The sequence below is a fragment of the Aquarana catesbeiana genome, linkage group LG02, assembly GCF_042186555.1.
Source record: "Aquarana catesbeiana isolate 2022-GZ linkage group LG02, ASM4218655v1, whole genome shotgun sequence".
In the NCBI taxonomy this organism is placed as follows: Eukaryota; Metazoa; Chordata; class Amphibia; order Anura; family Ranidae; genus Aquarana; species Aquarana catesbeiana.
Genome location: NC_133325.1, coordinates 301,026,155 through 301,052,301, shown reverse-complemented (window position 1 = coordinate 301,052,301; position 26,147 = coordinate 301,026,155). Strand labels below are relative to the sequence as shown.

At 42.6% G+C, this 26,147-nt stretch overlaps 1 protein-coding gene across 3 annotated transcripts in view; it reads left to right on the top strand.

Annotated features, from left to right (window-relative positions):
• LOC141127802 (uncharacterized) overlaps positions 1-21,205 on the top strand; it is a 32,689-nt gene extending 11,484 nt beyond the window's left edge. The window contains exons 2-10 of one of the 3 annotated variants that reach the window (XM_073614594.1): positions 1,948-2,067; positions 4,816-5,073; positions 6,647-6,765; positions 8,144-8,204; positions 12,204-12,271; positions 14,197-14,299; positions 14,526-14,626; positions 18,620-18,765; positions 21,020-21,205. In XM_073614594.1, coding sequence (XP_073470695.1) covers positions 5,010-5,073; positions 6,647-6,765; positions 8,144-8,204; positions 12,204-12,271; positions 14,197-14,299; positions 14,526-14,626; positions 18,620-18,765; positions 21,020-21,122 — 765 coding nt within the window. In that variant the 5' untranslated portion in view covers positions 1,948-2,067; positions 4,816-5,009 and the 3' untranslated portion in view covers positions 21,123-21,205. Of the gene's footprint in view, positions 1-1,947; positions 2,068-4,814; positions 5,074-6,646; positions 6,766-8,143; positions 8,205-12,203; positions 12,272-14,196; positions 14,300-14,507; positions 14,627-18,619; positions 18,766-21,019 lie in introns of those variants that run through there. The other 2 variants (XM_073614592.1, XM_073614593.1) reach the window with 2 other exon arrangements.
• The last annotated feature ends 4,942 nt before the right edge of the window (positions 21,206-26,147 follow it).

Sequence of the window (26,147 nt, the reverse complement as noted above, 5' to 3'; positions counted from 1 at the left end):
GTGAGTGGCCGGAGGCACGATGATGTCATTCCTGCTCATGCGTGCGGGAGTCCTCATTCCGACAAGGAGCTCTGATTTTCCGGCAGCATCCGGCGAACCTTCAGAGCGAATGCGCCACTGACGTCAGCGACTGCATGCAAGGTGAATATCTCCTAAATGGTGCAAGTTTAGGAGATATTCATTTTACCTACAGGTAAGCCTTATTATAGGCTTACCTGTAGGTAAAAATGTGAAAGTGGGGTATACAACCGCTTAACCCCTTCCCTTCCAGTATCATTTATACAGTATTCAGTGCATTTTTATAGCACTGATCATCACTGTATAAATGTCAGTGATCCCAAAAAAGTGTCCGATCTGTCCGCTGCAATGTCGCAGTCCGGCTAAAAATCGCTGATCGCCACCATTACTAGTAAAAAAAAAACATGAATAATAAAAATGCCATAAATCTATGCCCTGTTTTGTAGACGCTATAACTTTTGCGCAAACCAATCAATATATGCTTATTACAATTTTTTTACCAAAAATATGTGGAATACATATTGTCCTAAGCTGATGAATAATTTTTTTTTTTTTTGCATATTTATAATAACAAAAAGTAAAAAACTTTTTTTTTTTTTCAAAATTGTCAGTCTTTTTTTGTTTATAGCGCAAAAAATAAAAACCGCAGAGGTGATCATATACCACCAAAAGAAAGCTCACTTTTTTTTTTTTAGGTTAACAAACACTTTAAAGCAGAGTTCCACCCAAAAATAGAACTTCTGCGTTTCCGGTTCCTCCCCCCCTCTCTGGGAGACACAGGTCCCAGAAGACAGCAGGGACCAGTCAGGACGCGCAGCGCGACTCGCGCATGCGCAGTAGGGAACCAGGCTGTGATGCCACAAGGCTTCACTTCCTGATTCCCTTACTGAAGATGCCGGCGCCTGCACCTGGAACCAAGGGACAGATGGGCTTGGGGTGCTGACATTGTGGGCACCCTGGACAGGTAAGTGTCCATATTTTAAAAGTCAGCAGCTGCAGTATTTGTAACTGCTGACTTTTTTTTTTTTTTTTCGGCGGAACTCAGATTTAAGAATACACGTGCATATATTTTTTTAAAGTAGAGTTTAATGTCACTTTAATGTGTATGTAGGCAGTACTTGTAAACATTGGCAAAGGAGCTGGTCACTAAAAAGTGCCAATATACCTATTCCCTACAAAGAAGCTAGTAAATACAGTGGAACCTCGGATTACGAGCATAATCCGTTCCAGGAGTATGCTCGTAATCCAATGTACACGCATTTTAAAGCGAGTTTTCCCATTGAAGTCAATGGAAATGAAAATAATTAGTTCCACATTAACTTCAATGTGATGCAATACCGCATGCAGCCAGAGGTGGGGGGCGCCGGAGAGCCTCGGAAACGGCCGAAAAGGCCCAAGGGACACTTCGGCTGACCTGGGCAAACCTCAGAAAGATTTCCTACCCGAGATTTGCCGAGGTCAGCCGTGCTGTACTCGGGTCTTTCCGTGCATTTCCGAACGGGACTTTCAGCTCTGCTCGGCTTTGGTGCTCCCCCACCTCAGGCCAAAAGCGGTACTGCACACTGCTTTGGCCTGAATCGTGCTTGCTTTGCAAGACAACACTCGCAAACTGAGTTACGATTTTTAAAAATACAGTGCTCGTATTTCGAAACTCTTGTTAACCGCGTTACTCGCAATCCGAGGTTCCACTGTACTTACTTCTGCTGCTTGCACCACTTACAGCTGCTGTGATGAAAAGGAATCACTGACTGAAGTCTCTTTACAAACTGTTAATTCCAGCAGTGTATGTTACTTTTGTGTCCTTAAAGCAGAACTTCACTCCTTCAATCGATATTGGCTTTTTTTAATCCTTATGCTGCTAGCATTAATAATTTGATAAGAAAGTATATAATATTTTTTGTATGAAACTTTTTTTTTACATTTCTTTAGTTACTTCCTGGTTTCTGGCCTAGGCAAATGATGTCATACAGTCTTCAGGAAGGGTTTTCTCAGCTAAGCACACCCTCTTGTGGTGCGTGCATGTTTGAGCTAAGGGCAGACGGATTCCAGGTAAGTAAATCCTACATCTGCCATTACTCAAGATTGCCACATCCAAAAATGCTGGGGGGGGGGGGGGGGGGTTTAAAATTATTTCTAAGCAAAAAAAAGCATGGAGAGATGGATGGATGAGTTTGCTTTGAATATTAAAAATGAATTAAATGGTGTTTTTGGTTTGTGGTGCTCAGTGTATTTATGCTTTAAAAGAGAAGTATGGCCAAAGCTCCAGGCTCTTGAAGGATCCTGACCATATTGTTTTGGTCCACCCATCTGACTGATTGACAGCTGGCTTTGCCTTTTAGCATGTGCTAAAAGCTGAAACCAACTGTGCCCACCCTCTCTCCAGCCTGGCTCTCCAGTGAGAAGTAAAGGGACAGAGTGGAGAGCAATGACTCAGCATGCCTCGGTTGATGATGTCACAAGCTATTAAAGAACTGTCAAACGGTGGGAGCCTTCCGCGCGAGCAGAGGGTTTTTTCCTTTTTTCGGGTCAGCAGTGGTGACGGGCATCGTGATTGATGATGGCTCTACACCGGGGGACATTGCTTTTTTTGTTTTTTTAATAAAGGAATTGACAAAAACTGTTTGTCTTTATTTCTTTTTTACATTTTTTTTGGTGAATAAGTATGGGTACAATTTACCCCTACTCATTCACATGAGGGGGGGAGTGGAATCTAGGGGGCTTCCAGATTCCGATAAGCCCCCCACCTGCAAACCCCCACAACCACTAGGCAGGGTTGCGGGGAAGAGGCCTTTGTCCCCATCAACACGTGCTTTGGGGACATGTTGAGGGCATGTGGCCTGGTATGGTTCAGGAGAGGGGGGGTCGCTTGCTCATTCCCCTCCTCCTTTCCTGGCCTGCCAGGCTGCATGCTCGGATAAGGGTCTGTTATGGACTTGGGGGGAGTGGCTGGGTGCCCACGCCATTTTTAAAAAAAAATTTGGCATGGGATTCCCCTTAAAATCTGTACCAGACCCCAAAGGGCTTGGTATGGATTGGGGGAGGGCCCCCACACTGCTTTTTTTTTTCAGATTGAATTTATGTACAAAAACGATGACGTGCGATTCAGATGCATTCCCATAGAAGGCAATAGCCAGGAATTCGCATCTGAAGCGCACCGCAGTGCTCAGAAAACGCACAGGACTCTTTTTCAATTTGCACTGCCGCTGCACCGCATATATGTGCCTTGGCTCCATAGAGAAGGCTGCTGGTTCGCATGTCATGCCAATCACATACCTCCCAACTTTTTGAGATGGGAATGAGGGACATCTATCAGCAAAAGTATGCAGGCATAGGACACACCCCTTGCCACGCCCCCTTAAAGGAGAATTGTACAAAAAAAAAGATTGGTTAAACCCACAAGTGCTTTTTTTACCACTACTATTCCTTTATACTGGCTTTTGGAATTTACAAATGCAGCAATTTAGAAATCAGATGAAAGGTTTAGCGCTGGGAAACACTTTAAGATAGATAAAAAGTGCATTTTATATACATCTATATAGATCAGACCAAAATGAGGGACAAATGAGGGACAGAGGGACATTGCTCCAAATCAGGGACAGTTGGGAGGTATGCAATCAGATGGTATTCAAAATGCATATAATACACATATATGTGAATGGAGCCTAGGCAGATCGCTGACCGCTTAGTTCTCAATCTTAGAGCCGGAGGGGGACAGCTGCAATATCACAGCAATGCTGCAGCATCATAGTGAGTATGGATGTCTTTTTTTTTTTTTAATAACCTCGTACATCTCCTTTAAGGTCGGTTTCAAACTGGGGCGGTGGGTGCATCGGCGGTAAAAAGCCGCTATTTTTAGCGGCGCTTTACCGCCGTTTTAGCGGCGGTATTCGGCCACTAGCGGGGCAGTTTTACCCCCCCGCTAGCGGTCGAAAAAGAGTTAAAACCGCCTGCAAAGTGGCGCTATGCCAGCGGTATAGCCGCGCTGCCCCATTGATTTCAATGGGCAGGAGTGGTGTATACACTGCTTCTTCACCGCTCCAAAGATACTGCTAGCAGGACTTTTTTCAGCGTCCTGCTAGCGCACCGCTCCAGTGTGAAAGCCCTCGGGGCTTTCACCTTGGAGAGACAGCAGCTGCTGTTTCAGGTCGGTTTGCAGGTGCTATTTTTAGCGCAATATCGCCTGCAAAATGACCCAGTGTGAAAGGGGTCTAAGTGATGTAGGGGTCAGTGGGAGGAGCATACATGTTTATGTTCACATGACAGGTGGAACCTCTAACGAGCAGGGTCCTCTAATTCCTCCTGTATTGAATTGTATTGTAACTGTAATGTCTGCCCTAATGTTGTAAAGCGCTGCGCAAACTGTTGGCGATATATAAATCCTGTATGATAATAATAATAATTTTAAAGCTGAAATTTTGGTGTGGCAATTTTTAAACAGCTGCATTGGTCCAGCTTGAACCAATGTAGGTATGTATGTGCTATACTTGTGGGATCTCTCTAGAAGCTGGAAATCATTGTAGTAGGCATCACTACTACACTGATCTCCATCAGCTTCCCAGTCCGGTGCTGAGCAGCTGCCCTGCAGCATTGTGAACAGAGGTCTTGTTCAAAATACCAATCATTTTGTGCAGATCACTGGACATTTTTACAATAATCATTGGAAGGCTTTGAGACAAGTAAACTTGAGAGTAAAAAAGGTTTTGTAGATTTTGGGAGTTATCCCTAGGAGCTTTCAGATCATTAGATAACAAACCTAGTCCCCTACTCATCCTCTACTGGGTTTTTTTTTTTTTTCAGCTTCTCATGCATTGTTGCATGCTGTCTGCACATCCTTTTCAAAGAGCAGCTGCTATTGGCTGAGCAGAATCCAGCTAGCATCAGTCTGCTGTTTCCACATCCCTGAAGACAATATAGACACCGCATGCCTTGTACTCTGCAGTTATCCCAGCTTTATAGAAGAATTCTCCCTTTGCTTGACGGATTATGTAAGGATGGCTGCTGTCAGTCAATCTCAGCCTCTGCGTCAGCCGTGCCTCTACCATTCACGTAGTAAAGGTAGTGTACTGGTACAGGTCTGCATGTTGTTGTGTACAATGCAAGGATTGCTGTTAGTGTTGTTGGCTTAGCCTCTTTATGTCTGCAGAACAAAGCATTAGGCAAGTAATGTTACTAATGTCATTAGCTTTAGTAGAGAATAAGGAAGAATACATGATAACCTCTTAAGATGTAAAAAAAAAAAACAAAAAAAAAAAAAACACGCTTTTTATGTCATCTGTCATGATATTGTATGTCATCTGCTAGTGATCACAAAAAAAAATATATATTTTTTTTATTTATATTATTTATATTTGTTTCTGATTAATATCAATATAAATACATATACCGTATATATTTTTGCATCCAGTTTGTCCTCATATCTACCATGCATTAGCCATATTCAACTTCTCAAAGGAACTTACACTCTTTAAACACACACGTGATAAATTACTGTGTCGGCTAATAAATACGGTAAAACCCTGGATTGCGAGTATAATTTCCCCATAAAAAATAATGGAAACTCAAATGATTCGTTCCACAACCATTTATTCATAAGTCTTTCATTTTATAGTCTATATAAAAAGATTATAGCAATGTGATAGGTTGTGTAACCATAAAATGTCCATTCACAAATGGAAGCCTCCACAAGGGGATTAGAAGCAAAATCCAGCAGGAGCTACAGAGTATAAAAGAGAAGAGAGGCGCCTCTAAGGCCACTTTCACACTGAAGCAGCGGGTCCGTTAGCCGTAAAGCTAGTTTTAGCAGGGGCGCTTTTACTTCCCCATAAGGGGTTAAAAATGGGTTAAATGCACCCACTTAGCGCTGCTTTCAAAGCACTTTCAAGGCGCTTTGAAAGTGGCGCCCATTCATTTCAATGGGCAGGGGTGGTAGAGGAGTGCTATATACACTGCTCCCGCACCGCCCCAAAGATGCTGCTTGCAGGACTTTTTTTTCCATCCTGCAAGCGCACCGCCCCAGTGTGAAAGCAGTCGGGCTTTCACACTGGGGCTGCAGTAGAGGTAGTTTACAGGCACTTTACAGGTGCTATTTTTAGCACAAAAACACCTGTAAAGCACCTCAGTGTGAAAGTGGCCTAAGTGTAGCAATATGGTTACATTTAATGAAGGTACAACAATTAGCAACTCACATGGTTGATGATTAAAAGAGTCACTTCTAAGTATGTAGGCTTCCAGGGTAAAGCTGTCTGCAATCGTGACCGGAAAGACTACCCTGCAGTGGAGCGTTCTGAAAGCGAGGCTTGAATCGCTCGTGGATCGCAGCGTGGAAAGGGACGAAGTCAATGGCGTTAAGGAGGATGGTCTATATGGACATCTTTTCCCCCAGAGGATGGCATACTTAGATGTGCCTGTTTTAATCATCAACCATGTGAGTTTCTAAATGTTGCACCTTAATTAAATGTAACTATAATGCTACACTTAGAAGTGCCTCTCTTCTCTTTAATACTCAGTTGTGACATGACGCTACTTGTATATCAAAACATTGCTTGTATATCAAGTCATGATTTATGTTACTCTCAAACCAAGGTTTTACTGTATATGTTTTTATTGGCATCTTTTGCTCATTTCATAGTAACCGTCAATGTGAAGAAACCTTTGTGGCCAATACAAATGAGCTGTAAGCAGGTAGCTCTGGAGATGTTTTCACTATCTTCACAGCTTGATATTGTCATCCGAGGTGAAGTAGAGCAGGTGAGTTATGTCTGATTTAATATCTAACACCTATAGGAGAAAAAGATAACTGTTTTAATGAGTGGACTTATTCAGACTTACAGTATTTTATCATGCATAGTTAAATGGCTGTGATATGTATAGAAGCCCACAGTTATGGTTCTAAGCTGATCCATTAGAAATTCTCAACCATAGTTCCACAGAACCATTGAGTTCCTCCAGAGTTTTCTAGAAGTTCCTTAAAGCGTAACAATACTCACCTTTCCTCCAACGATGTGGCATCCCCAAGCTCCCTACCCAGCCACTGATCCAGAAGTGGGCGGCTTCCGGATCTTGATCACCAGCCACTGTCTTTGACCGGGTGGGGATGATGTCACTCTCCCGCATGCGTGGCAGTTTAGTCAGATTCAGCATTTTTAAAATTTGTACAGTGAGCAGTGCGTATGCGCGGCTCACTGTACAAGAGCGGACAGGCCGGTAAGTAGCTTTAACGCAGAAAAGACAAAGCATGTCTCTTCTTCATTAAAAATCCCTGTCCAACAATCTTAATTCTATAGCCCATTCTCTTAAAGTTCCACTTTAAGCTGTGAATGATTGAACTCCAAACTTTGATAATGCCTGCATAGTTCCAGGGCCAACGTCACTTGGCAGAGCCAGCGGCATGAAACCAGTGATCTTTTTAGCTACCTGTAAAGGGGGCACGCTTCCCACTGTTCACCAATGTAAAGGACATGGTTTCCAATGACCTATGATAGATTGGTTTTAGAAGGGGTTCCCTGGGGCCTAATATTATTTTTAGGTTGCTCTAGAGTAAAAAGTTTGAGAAAGGCTTGGGTCAAAGAAAACCCACAGACTTGCTGTGTAATAAGAAGAGTGGTAAAATACAATCATTATTGGGAAGATATTGATAAACTGACCCACAAAATCACTGATATTACCCTGGACAAGTACTTTGTACTGTCATTCGAAAGTACCTAAAAACTTTTTGTCTTTTAACATTTGATTTTGAAATCAATGCAATTTTCCAAACGAAAACCACATAGACTGTTAGAAATTTGTTTGTTTGAGAAATTTTCTTGTAATTGTGGTTGAAAACCCATATCAATTTGACCCCACTAACGATTAGAAAATCGAACGAACATTATTAAAACAAAAACATTTGGGCAAAAATTCTACTAGTGTATATCCAGCTTAACAGCCACAATTTGGGTTGCTAAAGATAACTCGAAACATGACAGGTCATAGAGCAAACAAAAGAAAAGATTAGTTGGTTTAACGTCCTACTAACAAATCTTTTTTTTACGCAAATTATAACCTTTCTCAAAACAGATTAATGAACTAGATGTTATAGAAACATTTCATTTCTAGGTAAAGTAACACTGCATATTTTTCTAACCAGCTTCAAGAGCAAGTTGCAGATGACGTAAGCTTTGAAGAATCAGACATATTTCACACACTGGGTGAGTTTAAATTTACAAATCTGATACTTTTATGAAAGGTTTGTAATTATCAACAGAAAGGGTAATGTTTCTTGAAGCAACAGTTCTGGAGTCAGGTGTATCTCTGAGTAAGCTACAGGTAATAAGGAACATTTCAGGAAAGGGCTTGTTACCTTAGGCAAACCATACACTATACAATTTTCTTATACAGTTTTCTTTTAGATTTACAAAAACCATATAATATGAGGTCAAACCTAAACACTTTCAATTTGTATGCAATTAGGAAGGCCCTTGCACTACATAGTTGAAGGTAAATCTAAAGGAAATTGAATAAGAAAATTGTATAATGTATGTATACACATATCCCAATATAAAGGACCACTGTAAGAAAAAGAATGTGCCTACAATGCATGTATTGTCAGCTTAGCTTGTCCACACGTGACCTCAAATGTAGGGGTTCCCTTCAGGCAGATAATAAATGCTTCTTATTATTGGAAATGTTTCAGCATGTGAGAAAATCAACTGTTATCTTTTCTATATAGAAAACGGGAATGAATATTTAAAGCAACACTTATGCCCCGTACACACGGTCGGACTTTGTTCGGACATTCCGACAACAAAATCCTAGGATTTTTTCCGACGGATGTTGGCTCAAACTTGTCTTGCATACACACGGTCACACAAAGTTGTCGGAAAATCCGATCGTTCTATACGCGGTGACGTAAAACACGTATGTCGGGACTATAAACGGGGCAGTGGCCAATAGCTTTCATCTCTTTATTCTGAGCATGCGTGGCACTTTGTCCGTCGGATTTGTGTACACACGATCGGAATTTCTGACAACGGATTTTGTTGTCGGAAAATTTTATCTCCTGCTCTCCAACTTTGTGTGTCGGAAAATCCGATGGAAAATGTCCGATGGAGCCCACACACGGTCGGAATTTCCAACAACACGCTCCGATCGGACATTTTCCATCGGAAAATCCGACCGTGTGTACGGGGCATTATGCCGTGTACACACGAGCGGAATGTCCGACAGAAAAAGTCTGACAGGAGCTTTTCATCATATATTTCGATCGTGTGTGTGCCTCATTGGACTTTTTACGTCAAAAATTCTGATGGGCCTAGCAATAGAACGTGTTCTAAATTTTTCAGACGGAACCAATTCCTATCAGGAAAACCGCTCGTCTGTACGCTGTTCTGATGTACCAAAAATGACGCATACTCTGAGGAAAGTACGAGATGGAAGCTATTGGCTACTGGCTATTGAACTTCCATTTTCTAGTCCCGTTGTACGCGTTGTACGTCACCGCATTCTGGACGGTCAGAATTTGGTGTGACCATGTGTATGCAAGACAGCTTGAGCGGAATTCCGTCGGGACTCCGTCGGATAAACCTTCAGAGTTTATTCCGACGGGAAAACTGGTCGTGTGTACAGGGCATAAGGCCTTATGCACACTGGGGCTCTTGTAAACACTGTTAGGTGCATTTAGGCACATCAAGCACTTGCGTGTTTATTCATTACATTGGCCAGAATATTAATTTATTTTGACCCATGAAATGAAGCACGAAATGCACCTAGCGCTTAGGTGCGTTTAGATGCGCATAAGGCATTTTTTTCCCAAAACGTGTCTGTCTTGAACGCACAAGTGATGTATTTTTTTCCTGCCTCTAAGCACTTCTGCCACTAAACTCCTGTAAACGCCTATGTGTGCATGAACGCATAGGCTACACATGGAAGGGCATTTAGAGGCAGAAAAAAAAAAGTCAAACACCTTTAAAACAGTCGTTTTTGAGCTCAAGTGTGCATGAGGGCTAAAGAATATCCTCATTCTCCAAATGTAATTCATACACAACCACTACTTAAAGTGATTCTAAAGGCAGAAGGTTTTTTACCTTAATGCATTCTGTGCCTTAGGGTAAAAAACCTTATGGGTGCAGCCCCCTATTATACTTACCTGAGCCCCATCTCAATACAAATGTGCATGAGAGCAGCTGCTCTCCCGGGTGTCTCTCTCCTTATTGGCTCACACAGCAGCCATTAGCTCCCGCTACTGTCAATCACAGCCAGTGAGCTAATGAGGAGCGAGTGAGGGGGGGGGGGTGAAGCTATGCTCTGTGTGTGAATGGACAATGTTTATTTACAGGAGCATGGCTTGGTAATGAGCCTGCTTGAGTGCCCCCATAGCAAGACCCTTGCTATTAAGGGCACTCAGCAGAAGGGAGGAGCCAGGACCACCAGCGGGGACCTAAAAGAAGAAGAGGATCGGGGGCGAGTTCCAGCCATTTTTGAGTTTATTAAAAGTCAGCAGCTACAAAAAGTGTCCCTCAATCCAGAGATGTGGCCACCCAAACTCTCGGCCTTTTCCCTCATCTCTCCCCGGCACCAGCATTGCAAGTGTGGGCACCCGACTGTGACAGTTTGTGGCTTCACAGCCGGGTGCGCACTGTGCATGCCCGAGTCGCACTGCGCCTCCTCAATGGTCGGCAATCTTCTAGGACCTGTGACGTGTCCCAGCAGATTGCAGGGAGAGAGGGGGAGAAGAGAACTTCCGCTCAAGCCGCTCAAGGTGGCCCAAGCAGGTACCTGTTAAAACTAGGTACCTGCTCCCCACCAAAAAAATGACATGCCAAATGTGGCATAGAAGGGGGTAAGGAGTGTTTAAAGTGGAACTTCCACTTTTGGGTGGAGCTCCGCTTTAACATACATTTCAGGCTGCTTGCCTTTGTTTTAGAATATTCCCTTCGGGCTCATTTGCATGTGCAACAAAAGCTGGCCATTGACAGGCAGTTCTTTTTTTCATTCAGCCACTGGGATTCTTCCATCCACACAAACAAGCTGGATGGAGGAATCCCCCCTCTGGGACATTGTATTCTGATAGCGGGAATCGCTACAGCCAGAATACACTATGGGGTTGATTTACTTAAACTGCAAAGTGCAAAATCTGCTGCAGCTGTGCATGGTAGCCAATCAGCTTCTAACTTCAAGCGGAGTTCCACCCAAAAGTGAAACTGAGCTTTTGGGGAGGAGGAGGGGAGCAGGTACCCGATTTTGACTGGTAACCGCTCCCACTTCCGTTCCGGTCACCTTAGGCAATCAGAAGGGGAAGCTCTCCCTCCCAAAGTCTTCTGGGACACATGAAAGGTCCTAGAAGACTTCGGGACCAGTCACAGAGCGCAGCGCCACTCGTGCATGCGCAGCGGGTACCCAGCTGTGAAGCCGCAAGCTGTCACAGCCGGGAGCCCACAGTAGAGATGGCGCCGCCGCCAAGGGAGGACACGGAGAATAAAGCGCTGGTAAGTGCTAGAAATGTGCTAGTAAGTGCTGGTAAATGCTAGACCGTGGGATAGGTGAGTGGCTGTTTATTTAAAGTCAGCAGCTACACTTTTTGTAGCTGCTGACTTTTACCAAACAAAATAATGACTGGAACTCGGCTTTCTGATTGTTCAATTAAGCTTTGGCAGAGCTGCACCAGATTTTGCACTCTTTAGTTTTAGCAAATCAACCCCACTGATTAACAGCTGCAGCCACCGATCAACAAAAGTTTTCCAGCATGCTCCTTTGACAGAAGTCAGATGATCGAATTCTGTCGATTGTGGAAGAACACGCACTGATTAAAATTTGATCTGTCTATGGCCAGCCTAATATTGCTTCCACTCTGGTGGATTGCTTTTTAAAGGACGTTTGACAGGCGATATGTCACCTCACCTCTGCATGCCTCTATTATATCTCAAATTGCCCAAGCACTGCAGCCACATCCAGGGCAGTTGTGGCGCAGCCCTATTTTTGAATGGGTTGCATTTGATGACACTGCCTGCTGAATTTGACATGCCAATACATTTTTTTTACATAGCCGCAAAGGTAGGTGTCTTGACTAGTTAATGTATACAACCCTGAGTGGATGCATTTGTGTGTTTAGGTGGTCAGGTTGCTGTAAAACCGCAGCTGCCTATTCCTGTTTTTGGAATGTACAAACTAAATATATTATAAATGAATAATCCTTGCCTGCTAATTTTTAGGTTCAGAACTTCTTGAAAGAATGAAAGAGTGTTTGACCCACTTACCTGAACCAACACCGTGTCTAGAGGTAATGCTTAACTGAATAGACTACAAAGAAATGTTTCTGACTGAACACTGATATTGCTACTTATATCATTGCTGGCTTATTTCTCTGACTGCAGTAGTATGAAAAGAAAAAAAAAACAACTGTCCTGTGTAGTAAATTCCTGAAAACATTTCAGAATTAAAATGTAATGGAGTTTATTATCTCAAGAGAATAAGCATTCCGAGTCTAAAGTCGACCATAGACAGATCAAAATTCATCCAATTCAGCAGGAATCGGACAGATTTTGATTAATCTATGGACAGGCTGGTTTTACTGAAGTTTATCTATCGATTGACTTCAGTACAACTAGCCTGTCAGGTTGTTTTCGTATGATCACTGCTGGTGGCTAAAGCCGCCAGCAGTGATCATCATATTCTACAGGCATGGAAACCTTCCGCTGTCGAAATACAATTGCGCAGCATGAGGCATTCCTCCTTTAACACTGACTGTGTTGATGGGGAAATTGTGCAACTCGTGGTTGAAGGAGAGAAAATTGCATTGTCTAAAGCCTTGTACACACGATCGGATTTTCGTCATGGAATTGTGTGATGACAGACTGTTGGCCTAAAATCCGACCGTTAGTACGCTCATCAGACAATTGTTATCCAACTTTCCGCCAACAAATGTTGGATGGCAGGCTAGTAAATTTTCGGCGGACAACAGTCTGTTGTCAGATTTTCCTATCGTGTGTACACAAGTCCGTCACACAAAAGTCCAAAGTACAAACACGCATGCTCGGAATCAATGCTCACCAACCATGAGCAGAAGGCGCCCAAAGGGTGGCGCTCAAGAGCTGAAATTCCACGTAGTACGTAACTACGTTCGTGTCTGTTGGCCGAGAATTGTGTACCATTTGTATGCAAGGCAAGTTCACGGCACACACGCTTCGGACAAAAGTCTGACGCTTTGTCTGCCAACAGTCCGATCGTGCGTACGAGGCTTAACTTTCATTTTATTACTTTTCACCAGTAACCTCTGATTGGTAACTGTAGTTATTTCCCCTCTCTTCCTGTAATGGGGACAATAAAGTGTCCCTCCCTGATTTGGATTTCATCCAAAGTAAAAAAAAAAATTTTGTGGATTAAGTTTGGCTTTTATTGATGACAATTATAAATAGAACCCAGTGGCGGCTGGTGCTCTATTTTTATTTTTTTGGGGGGGGGGGCGGCAAACAAACCTGGCCCCCTCACTCGTACTACCCCTCCCGGATGGGAAGGGGGCGATCCATGGCCTTACCTTATCCTTAGCTGTCAATCATGATGAGCAGGTGTTTAGGGGAGCCCCCGGCTTGATGCTGTTGCTTGGCTCCGGGCGGCCTCCCCTCGCTGTTGCTGCGGTAGAGGTGCTGGGAGGAGGACGATGACGAGGTGGTGGTGTTGGTGCTGGATCAGGGGTAGGGCTCCTGGAAGAGGCTGTTGCTCCACCCCTAATATTAATTAGCTAATGTGACACAACTGGGTGGGCTCAGGGCGCAGTGCTTACACCTTGAGCCCACCCTTTTTGATACCAATTAGAGCCTCAGGCTCTAATCATGTGCTTCAAAAAAAGATCCCACATGGAAATATATGCGTCCGGCGCCCTGCATGGAGATTAGGGGCCGGGCGCATGGATTAGGGGTGCTGGCGCCCCTACGCCCCTTATGACCGGGCCACCACTGATAGAACCCCTTCTAACTAAAATCTGTCCAACACGTGTTCATGCAGTCCAGGACAATAGCAAATTTGGGTATGCAGTCCACAAACAAACTTGAACCTAATGCTTCCAGCAGAAGGCACATCACTATGCATGATGTATTTTTCACATAGTATCCTTTTAATACTAATATTATAAAAAGTAATAATAAAAATAATATTTTGTTTCATTTCAATACCGTAAAGTTAATGCCCACATCTCCTTGTCTACTGCAGGAATATCTGGACACTTCAGGTTTATCTCTCCTTTTTCCAAGGGTGGAAGTATACATCATATATGAAAGGCCTGTTGATATTTTGGAGAGACCTCCGATGGATGGTGAGATGCAGTAGAACACAACATGAATTTCCTTTTTCAAAATATTGCAAATAGACATCTAATTTCCCAAATAACAATATAGTATCAGAATAATATCATTACACATGAATAATTCATCATAGACTTGTCCCTGGATCATACGGGTTGTATTTTTATGTCACTAAACTTTCTGGACTTATTGCCTCTAATTCTGTTTTTACTCACACAGATTACTTTGCTCATATAGGAAAACTTAATCAGCTTCTGGTTTTGAGCCAACAGCTGGAAGATGATGTGAAGCATCTAGGAAGCCATAAATATGTAGCCCATCAGTTGTCAGTGCTCTATGTAAGTAGCTTAGCAAGCATGCCTATTGCCATTTAACTCCCACCTTAGATTTGTCAACCCGTTTTGAAATCTGGGCTAGTATGACTGAATACATTTAGTAGTATACTTAAAGGGTTACTCCACATAGAGGGAAAAGAATATAGCAAATATAAAAATAATAATATTGCTTATCCCTTTCATGCCATGTAAGCAACTTGTTGTTGCTTACAAGTTAAAATCCATAATTTTTGCTAGAAAATTACTTAGAACCCCCAAACATTATATATATATATATATATATATATATATATATATATATATATATATATATATATATACATATATATATATATTTTTAGTAGAGAATAAAATGGCGATCATTGCAATATTTTATGTCACACTGTATTTGCGCAGCGGTCTTTCAAACGCAATTTTTTGGGAAAAAAGATACTTTCATGAATTAAAAAAAAAACTAAACAGTAAAGTTAGCCCAGTTTTTTTATAATGTGAAAGATGATGTTATGCCAAGTAAATAGATACCTTACATGTCATGCTTTGAAATTGCGTACACTTGTGGAATGACGCCAAACGACGGTACCTAAAAATCTCCATAGGCGAAGCTTTAAAAAAAAATAACGGTTACCAGGTTAGAGTTACAGAGGAGGTCTAGTGCTAGAATTATTGCTCTCACTCCGACAATCGCGGTGATACCTCACATGTGTGATTTAAACAACATTTGCATATGCGGGCACAACTTACGTTTTCTTTGCTGCGCGAGCTCGCGGGGACGGGGGCACTTTAACAATTTTTTAATTTATTTTTATTTTTTTACATTGTCTTTTAAAAAAAAAAATTTATCACTTTTATTGCTGTCACAAGGAATGTAAACATCGGTCGTGACAGGTACTCATTACAGAGGGATCGGGGGTCTAAAAGACCTGAAATCCCTCCTTTGCACTTCAAAGTATTCAGATCGCCAAAAACAGTGATTCTGAATACTGTCATTTTTTTAGCCGCCATTGTCAGCCAAGTTAACCCGGAAGTGACGTTGTGACGTCGCTTCCGTGTTTACACATAGAAATGGCTTCCTTCCAGTCTCACTCTAGCCGGCGGGAGTGCCGGCTCATGTATCGGGTCTCCCGGTGGGACGGGAGACTCGGGAAGAGTGGCGGAAGACGGCTGGAAGGGGGGACGTCGGTTGTTATCCCTGAAGAGTCGACCGCCTGCTCTAAAAAACGGTTCCAGAATGATGCCTGCAGCTGCATTCATCATCTCGTTATAACCCCCTAAAGCCGAGGCCGCATGTATGCGTATGGTCGGCGCTAAAGGGTTAAACAATTGCGACACAAGTTGTGTTGTAATTTAACTTTATTAAAAATGACATTTCCTTTTCAATCTGCAGTGCTGTCATTTTCCGTAAAATGCAATGTAACATTGCAACCCGGAGGACTTCTGTACACAACATGCCCAGAAATGTAATTTCTTGCATGTGTGATTGACTCACTGATTTTCACAGAAGTCTGTGCTAAGATACAAGTTAAATTTTAAGCACCTCTGCAATAGGAATTTCAGTTTTGGCGAGATACCCCATAAGAGTTAATTAGGCCCCGTTCGCACCTGAGCAATTTTCTGCTTGTAAAACGCACAGTTCTGTAGCTCCAAAACGCCCAACAAGCAAAATCATTTCAATGGTCCCTGTTCACATATGAGCATTCTGTCGCCTGAAGCAAAATGCCTGAAGCTCAAAAAAGTACACAAGCTCCTTTTTGGCAGATTATAGGTGTTTTTGGCCCCATAGACTTCAATAGAAACACCTGACTTTAGCAGAAAAATGCTAGTAAAATGCTCAAGTAGCAGTTCTCCGTCCCTAAAGTCCTCTCCCCCCCCCCCCCCCGGGACCCGCCATTGGCTAAACAAAAATGTCTGAAGCTGTAAAATGCTTGTAATGCACTTCCAAAATGCTTTAAAAAAGCTTAAAGAAAAAAAGAAATGCCCGAAAAACACCAGTAAATCAATACTCTCAGGCGGGAATGGAGCCTTACTTCTAAAGGGATGCAGACTCTGCAGCTTTTCTCATTATAACACTGAGATGTTACAAGCTAATTATAATGAACCAGACCCTCCCATTCAGGATCAGTCAGCAAAGGGCATGGTAATACCAACAGCTATTCCTTCAAAGCAACAAAGGGTAGCTATCTGCTATAGTTTGTTAAAATCCCTACGATGTACAATGCAAAATCTTTAAACAAGTTAAATAGGCAAACTTTCAGCCTCCTTCATACAGTATATGCTGTTGTGCAAATATTATACATTTTATTTTCCTGTTTTTTCCCCCCTAAGGGATTTAAATGTATAGCATACTAACAACAGCATGTTTTTCACACCAAGGGGTGTGTTAATAAAAAGAGCTATTTGTTCTGTGTAACTACATGTAAATTCTCCCTTTGAGAATGTGGGCAAAATCAAATGGAACTAGGCTATTTTCTCTCCATATCAAATGTTATTTATTCCTACAGAATATCACGATTAAGTAAAATACAGCATTATGGTCAATAGCTGGAGCAGATACAAAGGAAATAAATACTTATTTACTATGATTGTATGCTCCATCTAGTGGCCATAAACTGGTATTTTCCTGAAGCAATCTATTATGAATAAATAACATTTGAACTAGCGAGAAAAGAGCCAAATAAAATAAATTTTTGCCCCTATTTGCACAGGACAATAAGCTCTGCAATTTTTTTTTTTAACAAATATTCCCCTTAACAACTCAAACAAGAAATTAGGAATCTCATATTTTTATCCTTGTGGAAAGATTTAAAACCCAGGGCTGAATTTTGAAAAGTATAATAGGAGCTAATGGGTGAATGTTGGGGTGCATTCACACAAAACAAAGTGTTTGTTAATCCATATTATGAAGTCTATGCCAGCTCCTCTATTAGAGCCTGGCATAGCACACTGTACCTGTCTTTTCTAAAAACGAGGCTTGTAAATACTTGTTTAGAGCTTTCTTCAGGCCGGTCACATGACTTGCGGCCGCTGTACAGCTCCGATAGATGGCTTCTGCAGGAGGGGCCAAGATCTCCCTCTGAAGGCAGCCGGGGAGATCACATGGCTGCTCAGCCCCTCCTGCAGTAGCCCTGGAAACCGTCCAAGAGTCATGTGGCTGGCCTGAAGATCGCACTATCGGTATTTACTAGCCTCGTTTGTATAAAAGATTTATACAGTTTGCTATGCCTACCTATTATAGAGGGGCTGGATTTTTCAGACACAGAGATGACAGGCAGGAAGGAGCGGGTGAGGTGGAGAGATGAGAACAGAGAGGACAGTTGCGGATGGTAAGGGCCGTACTCTGACCATGGTGGTCAGGGCTCAGCAGCCCTGATTTTCGTGGTCAGTGCAGAGAGGGGGACACAAGAAGTGGAGGGATCAGGGAGGTTTTTTACAGTTTAGAGGGGGGCAGATTACACAGAACAAGCATTGTGCTGTGTAATCTGCTTTAAGGGACCAGGATCTGTAATTTTTTTGGGGTTAACAAACACTTTAATGCATATTAATTTACTTTTGAAATGAATGTTGATTTAAGTACTATTAATTTGAATAGAACCATCATCTTCATGTTTTTAGTTTTTCCTGCTTTGGAAAAATTAAAAGCAACTAAAATAGGTTTTGTATGAAAATGTAAATGACATAGGAATAAAAAGTAATGTATATAAACTGCATACTTTTCAATATAAAAAAATGATGGCAAGAAATTATTCATAAAAGCAGGAATGTTATTTTCTTTTTATATGCAGTGAGTTTAGTTCTGCCTTGAGGCCGACCATCCCCTGCCCTCCTGCTGTTTATAAATGTCACATCCAACATTATTGTCCTCCATCTGTGGAAGAGATACAGGATCATAGACTACTCAAATGGTGTTTTGCAACATAATAGAAGTTTGTAAGTCTGTTGTTTAGCAGTCTTGATACATTGCATCAGTCATAGTATATTGTTTTTTATTCTCTTTCCTAGAAAGTACTCAGTTATTTTAATGGGTGTCTCTATCTAGACGTTTTAAAGAGAGACATTGAAACAAACTTTAAGTCTGTGAAGACTGCACTTTCTACATTTGATGGGTCAAGACAAGAGCCACTTTTACCAGCATATTTGCAAACGTGGTAAGGGTGTAAACTAACCATTATGAGTTATACGCATCTTATATATTTGAACAGGTTCTCGCATTAAACATAAACCTTTTAAGACAAACAAAAATGTTGTATTGCTATAGTCGGCAACACTCATTCAGCTATAGGTATGAAAAAGTCAGGTCTTCAGTCCATGACTTTCTGTATAGTTGGTTTGCACTAACACAGACATATCATATGATGGGAGTAGGGTTGCCACCTCATCCCTTTAACCACTTCAGCCCTGGAAGGATTTACCCCCTTAATGATTAGGCCATTTTTTGCGATACGACACTGCATTACTGACAATTGCGCGGTCGTGCGACGTTGTACCCAAACAAAATTGACATACTTTTTTCCCCCCACAAATAGAGCTTTCTTTTGGTTCTATTTGATCACCTCTGCGGTTTTTATTAAGCTATAAACAAAAAAACACTGCCAATTTTGAAAAAAAAAATATTTTTTACTTTCTGCTATAATACATATCCAAAAAAAATATATAAAAAAATGAATTTATTCATAAGTTTAGGCCAATATGTATTCTTCTACATATATTTGGTAAATAAAATCCCAATAAGCGTATTTTAAAAGGTTTGCGCAAAAGTTATAGCGTCTACAAAATAGGGGATAGATTTATGGCATTTTTATAGATTTTTTTTTTTTTTTTTTTTTTTTTTTAACTAGTAATGGCGGTGATTAGCGATTTGTAGCGGGATTACGGCGGACAGATTGGACACCTAACTGACGTTTTTGACACTTTTTTGGAAACCAGTGACATTATTACAGTGATCAGTGCTAAAAATATGCACTGACATCGTACTAATGACCCTGGCTTAACAAGGGGTTAAATGTGTTCCCTGTTTTTTTTTTTTACTAGTAATGGCGGTGATTAGCGATTTGTAGCGGGATTACGGCGGACAGATTGGACACCTAACTGACGTTTTTGACACTTTTTTGGAAACCAGTGACATTATTACAGTGATCAGTGCTAAAAATATGCACTGACATCGTACTAATGACCCTGGCTTAACAAGGGGTTAAATGTGTTCCCTGTTTGTGTTTCCTAACTCTATGGGGGACTGTGTGACCCAGGACCTTTAGGTCTGGTCTGACTGGAACCCCACCTCCCCCCAAAAAATGTGTGGGGTCCCCTCCAAAGGTTAAACCCAGGCGCTTTAGGTCTGGTATGACTTTTAGGGGAAACCACACAAAAAATGTGAGGGGGACCCCCCTAAAAAGCCATATCACACCTTTCAGGTCTGGTATAACTTTTAAGGGAACTACCAAAAATGTGTGGAGTCCCCCCAAAAGCCTTACCAGACCCTTAATCTGAGCATGGAATTCTGTGTTATGTCCCTTAACGAGTACCCCTGACGTAAATATAGATTATCATAGATATTGAAAGGCTGCTAGCAGCGGAGATAGATGCTGCACCTGTGCTTCCCAGATACACAAGGGCATAGGCACTAATGTACATGAAGCCTAAAGCCTCGTACACACGATCAGATTTTCGGACGATCGAGCGTCTGTTTTTTGTGGCATGCTAGTCTCATGTTGAAAGTGAAGAAGTTACTCACAAATTTACGAAAATTTTCGAATGACAGAATACAACTTCAGAAGTGACGTAATGTGTTGAATAGTTTTGTATGTATTCTTTCATTCCTGAGCATGCGTAGTCTTGCTCTTACGATTTTTTTCATGCAAAAATCGTACTAATGAAACAAAAATCATATGTTGAGTTCACATGCGATAAAAATGTTATAGTCCACACATCCGGCTTTTGTCTGACGAAAAAGTGAAGTCGCCTGTCGAAAGCACCATACTAACGATCCAAAATCGTCAGACAGCTCGTCGTACAAATTTTTCCATCCGATTTTCATATCATGTGTACGGCCTTTAGGTTAGAGGTGGGTGTCTGCCCATTCTCCCCCCACCTCCGCCATAGACTCATATAAGAGTGTGCACAGTGGTCAGAACAGACCATAATCTCATGTCTGTAGCTAGTTTTAGTGTACCTACCAGCAGTTACTTCATATACATGATCATTGTAACACTTACCTCTACAGTAGAATACAGGCGTCAGTGCCTAGAATTCACAGACTTGACAGTTTTCTTAATAAATCATTTCTAACTGTAAAGATGGCTTGATTTAGGCCATAAATGCATTATTGTTACATTATCATAGTTATACTGCACTTAGTTTGATGGGGTGGTGATCAGAACTTGATGTATGTGTGTTTATTTACAGGTTGCTGGGCTTAACACAGACAATTATCACGACAGTCTCCTTACTCCCAGAGGAATTAACCAGTGAAATAATGCCAGTTCTGGCTTACTCTTTGTCATACTAATGAGTACACTGACTGGTAACCTCTTAATATTAATATCACGCTGCCAGATAACAATAAAATGTTTGTTAATGTTGTAATTTTAACTTGCAGTATCATGTTATTCTTTATAAAAAGGTTATTTTCAAGACTATATATGCTAAATATAGTATTCCTTCACAGGGTCTAGAGACAAAGAATGGTCAATATTGGGGTGAATTTACTTAAACTGGACAGTGCAAAATCTGGTGCAACTGTGCATGGTAGCCAATCAGCTTCTGACTTCAGCTTGCTCAATTAAGGTTTGACAAATTAACCTTGAAGCTGATTTCATGTCAGTGACAAGATCCCCAGCAACAATCGCCATTCATTCACCTCTATGGCTTAGCCACAGATTGTTGCACACAACCCAGTTCTGTAGCACTAGTTTAGCTTGTAGTGTTATGGAAATGATTAAGAGCTACAATCGAGCTCAAGGTTATCTGCTGCTGTCTCTAATTTGAAAAGTGTAGATATGCATGCATATAAAAGTAAACACACTGAGACACGCTCAGTTTCGTTACTGTTACACTTCTCATTTATTCAAGGCGGTGTTAATGTTTTATACACACAAATACGTCATTGCTATGTCAGTCTAATAGGTACATCTCATTGGTCAAGATAGAAAAGAAGATGGATAATTTTCATAACGAGGTTTGGCTCTCTTTGTTCTTATCTCCAGTTCCGCGTTCTTCTGTGTGTGGGAGGTAGGGGGTACACGCCATTTTGAGAAAATATAGGAACAGAGCAAATCTGTATACTTATATAATGAGTAAGGAGAAAAATATGTATGCACATAAGAAAATAGACATTTTCAGATTACTATTATTATTATCTACATCACATTCCTTCACAATCCCCCCTAAAATGACTATTTTCTCTTTTCTGTCCCTAATACTAAAGGTCCTACTTTTTTAGCCTGGCCCTTCTCCTCAGCAACTCTTTTAGGCTGTATATAGAATTGGGCAGCAACTGTTCACTTCCCTCCTCGATACAGCTGGAGAGGTGCAGTCAGGCGCTATCTATCCCTATAACCCTATAGGATTGTGAGATTATGGACAGGGAGTGACTGTAGAGGAGTGAAGGGTTTGTCATCTTCCATCATAAGGAGGTCCTCTTCTTCTTGGTGGAGAAATGTAGGTGTGCTATTGTCTACAGCCTTGCTCATTAACTTTTTTACAAAAGGTAGAATACAGCATATAATCAGGGCTAAAAGGACCAGGATTATTAATACCGTTACCCGTATCTGGGCGAGCACCTTCTGCCACCCACTCATCCAGCTAAAATATTGGTCCCATGGGTCTGTGATACCTGAGTTCTTCTTCAACTCTAGTGACAGATCTTCTAATTTCTTTATAGCTAAAGTAACCTTACCATTTGGGCCAGTATTATCAGGAATGTATGTACAACAGGTTCCCGGTTTTTCCTATGATTTTACAAAACACCTCCTTTCCCCACTAGCACCATGTCTAAGGCCATCAGGTCCTGGAATGTCATGTAGGAAGTGGGGGCTAGCTGGTCAGCAATTCCCTGGAGGGCGTCTTTAGAGTAATTTACAAATCTCTGTTGGTTATAATATGTGTAGTGTCAGGTCACCTAGAGGCTGGGTGACAGATGCACACCGTTGGGATCAGGAGTGCACCGCAAGGTAGTAGACCCTACGGCTGACTGCTGCGGATTGTACCCTGGGAGGTTCAGGAATCAGGTCTACTGGATCACTGACACAGATCCCACTGGGAGCTAGAGCATAGATTCCCCAGGGCGCGGAGTCTAAGAGCCAGCAGGTGTTCACCAGAGCCTCTAGTGGTGAGGATGGACTGCGCTGCAGTCTGGCTCCAGGTCGCGGCCCCCAGGTTCTCACAGCTCACGCTCACGGTAGACTACAGGAGCAGAGGAAGGAGGGAGCTGGCTGGAACATCAGGGTCGCAGGCAGACAGGGATGGCCGGGAACAGGCCAAAGTCGGTAACAGAAATCAGATGTAGGAAACATAGCAAGTACACACATAGGCTAACACACAGTGGTTGATCAGCACTGCTGGCTTGCAGTGCACAGGTTAATATAGGGTTCCCTGATAGGGCCTGGGGTGGGGCCATGCTTAGAGGGGAGGTTACAAAAGCAGTCAGGTGAGGGTCAGCTGGTCTCTAGAGATGAACACATGGAGACAGGTAAGCTGATCGACAAACTCTATTGCATAACCATGACATGTAGTTAATTCAATCTACATTCTTGCTGACAGTTGTTATGGGGATCAAAGACTCAAAACCAGCTTTTACCTGATCCCTGCCTTTAAACTCATCAGGGACCCCCCTTGTAACCCCTATGACATGTATGTATACATGAGGATCAAAGCTTCCGGAGAGAGCTGCTCGCTTCCTCCTCTGACTGTGTGCTGGGTCAGTGCATGTATCAGGGGTATCTTTGGTTAGGATATGGGGGCTTTCTATTTTCATCTTTTTTGTCTAATGCACTCTGTGGTCGCCCAGTCTGGCCCTGTGTTCCAACCCACTGGCCCCCACAGAAACCACAACTCTGTCCCCAGTAACTGTCTGTGTGGCATACATATATGTCCTTACCGTCAGGGATATCACTGTACCAATGGCATCACCATGAAGGGTCAAACGGACAAGGTACTATGTCACAGTAATCTAAGGTAAAGGTGGTCACATGTGTACCTGAAGAGTTACACCAAAACATAATTATGTTATCATTTTTGTGATGGCCACCTCCTGGGCCCCTCCCCCCTAGATCAAACAGAAAAAGGATATGCAGCACCCGAAAACACGCTCTCCTGCAGTGATAAGCGTGCATTCAGGTGTTCTTCCTGGCCAACTTGACTGAGGTGGCTGTGGTCAGCAAAACTTGGAATGGACCATCATAACTTGGCTCAAGGATCTCCAGACAGTAGTTGGTGTGTTCCTGTATCTGATTCAGGATCTGGAATGGAAGAAAACACCTGGACATGCATTCAGGTTAATTCTCGTGATAATGTGGTTACATAATTAGTCAACACATCAGACTGCAACTGTAACTGTTGTGGAAAGTAACAACCAAGTCTGGGGGCTGAACCAAACAAAATTTCATAAGGGGATAGGGCATGTTTCCCCTGGGGGTGTGTCTGACACTGAACAGGGCAATGGGCTAACTGTCTGGCCAACTCATGTTAGTCTCTTGGGCCATCTTTAACATCCTGTTTTTAGTGTCCCATTCATCCTTTCTACCTTCCCGCTACTTTGAGGGTGGTATGGGATGTGTAGTGCCAACTGAACCCCCAGTGCTGCCCAAATCTCTTTAGTAAGGGTTGTTGTTAGGGCTGGTCCCTGATCTCTCAATATCACCTCTGGGACCCCAAATCTACATACTATCTCACTCAGTAGTTTCTTAGCTGTGGTCCTGGCAGTCGTGACCACTTCCACTAGGGCGTTTTCAAATCTGTCACTTCTTGGCACTTGAGAATGATCAATTTGCATCCTCTGGAATGGGGTATAGGGCTTTTGCCAGGTGCTTCTTCTGTGCATTCTGGGTTACATTTGGTGCAGATAATGCATGATCTGCAGAAGCTGTCGGTCAGTGGAGTAACTCTTGGTGCAACACTTGTTGATAAGAGAGTTCATAAAAGTCTTTGTCAAGTGGGCAGCTCCATGTGCCCATTGCACCACGGCTGGGTACATACTCCTGGGTAGACAAGGCTTCTTGTTGCACTCGAATAGTCCATTTCTGAGAGTTGTTCCTCTCCGTTTCCAGCTTTCCTTCTTATCCGGACTTGCTGTTTCCTGTAGTTCTTTTAGATAAACTCTGTCCACTGGGAAAGTCTGTAAGGTAAGCACGGGGTGGTCTTCTTCTACCACCCTGCTGTCCACTTCCCGCGGACCACCAGCTGTCTGTTTGGCAGCTGTATTGGCTCGATGATTGCCTTAAGCTTCTTTTGAGTTCATTTTGTCGTGTGCTTTTACTCAGAATAGTCACTTGGGTTGGGAGAAGCAAGGCATCAATCAAGTTTTCACAGGTGTTCCTGCAGCCATCAGGAATCCTCTGTCCTAGATAACACCATAATCATGGGCAATGCTGAAAGCATATCTTGAGTTCATATGAATGTTGGCTCTTTTTCCCTCTGCCCATTTACGTGCTGTAGTAAGTGCTTACAGCTCTGCATCCTGTGTAGACATCACCGGTGGTAAGGCTTCAACTTGTAGAACAGTGTTTTCAGTGGTGACCGCGTGTCCTGTGCGGTCACGGGGGTGACAAGTCAAGACTCTACTCCTCCTCCTCCTTTCCCCCCTCGAGAAGTGGAAGAAGGGTGGTAGGGTTCAGTGTTTGACAACTTAATAGAGTAATGCTGTCCAGTAGGAGGGAACACAGGAGTCTCAAGTGTCTGGTAGTGGACAAGTGTTTCGGCTGGATCTTGGTTGAATATGGCAACAACGTCATGGGGAACAAGCAGAACGAGGCAGTGTCCGAGGACCAAGTTCAAAGTTTTGTCAAGCAAAGCTTGTGTAGCAAATCCAGCTCGGAGACACAATAGGCCTCCTCTTGCTACCGCATCCAGCAGACAGGAATAATATCCTATGGGGCGTAGGCTGATGCCGTGTGATTGGGTGAGTACACCTGCAGCATGTCCCAGACGTTCGGATACAAAGAGCTTGAGCGTTTTGTCGTAGGCTGGGAGCCCTAGCGCCGGGGGTGGCGCACTCAAGGGTTTCAAACTTTAGATATTTCTTCAGGAGACATCTGGAAGGGTCTGATTGCAGAGCATCAGTAGGAAGGCTTCTGGAATCCATGCTCTGCACTAGGAAATTAGTCCAAGGAAAATGACAGGTGTTGAGCACCACTGCAATTTGGGCTTTGAGGCTCTGCAGCCCTGGTTGGCAAGATAGCACAACAGGCTTTCTGAGGTGACTTCAACAGGGGGTAAGTCAGCTACACAAAGGAGAAGGTCATCAACATGTTGGAAGAGAATCACTTCCGGGTGTTCCTTTTGTCATGTGTCAAGGATGATAGCCATAGCTTTTGCA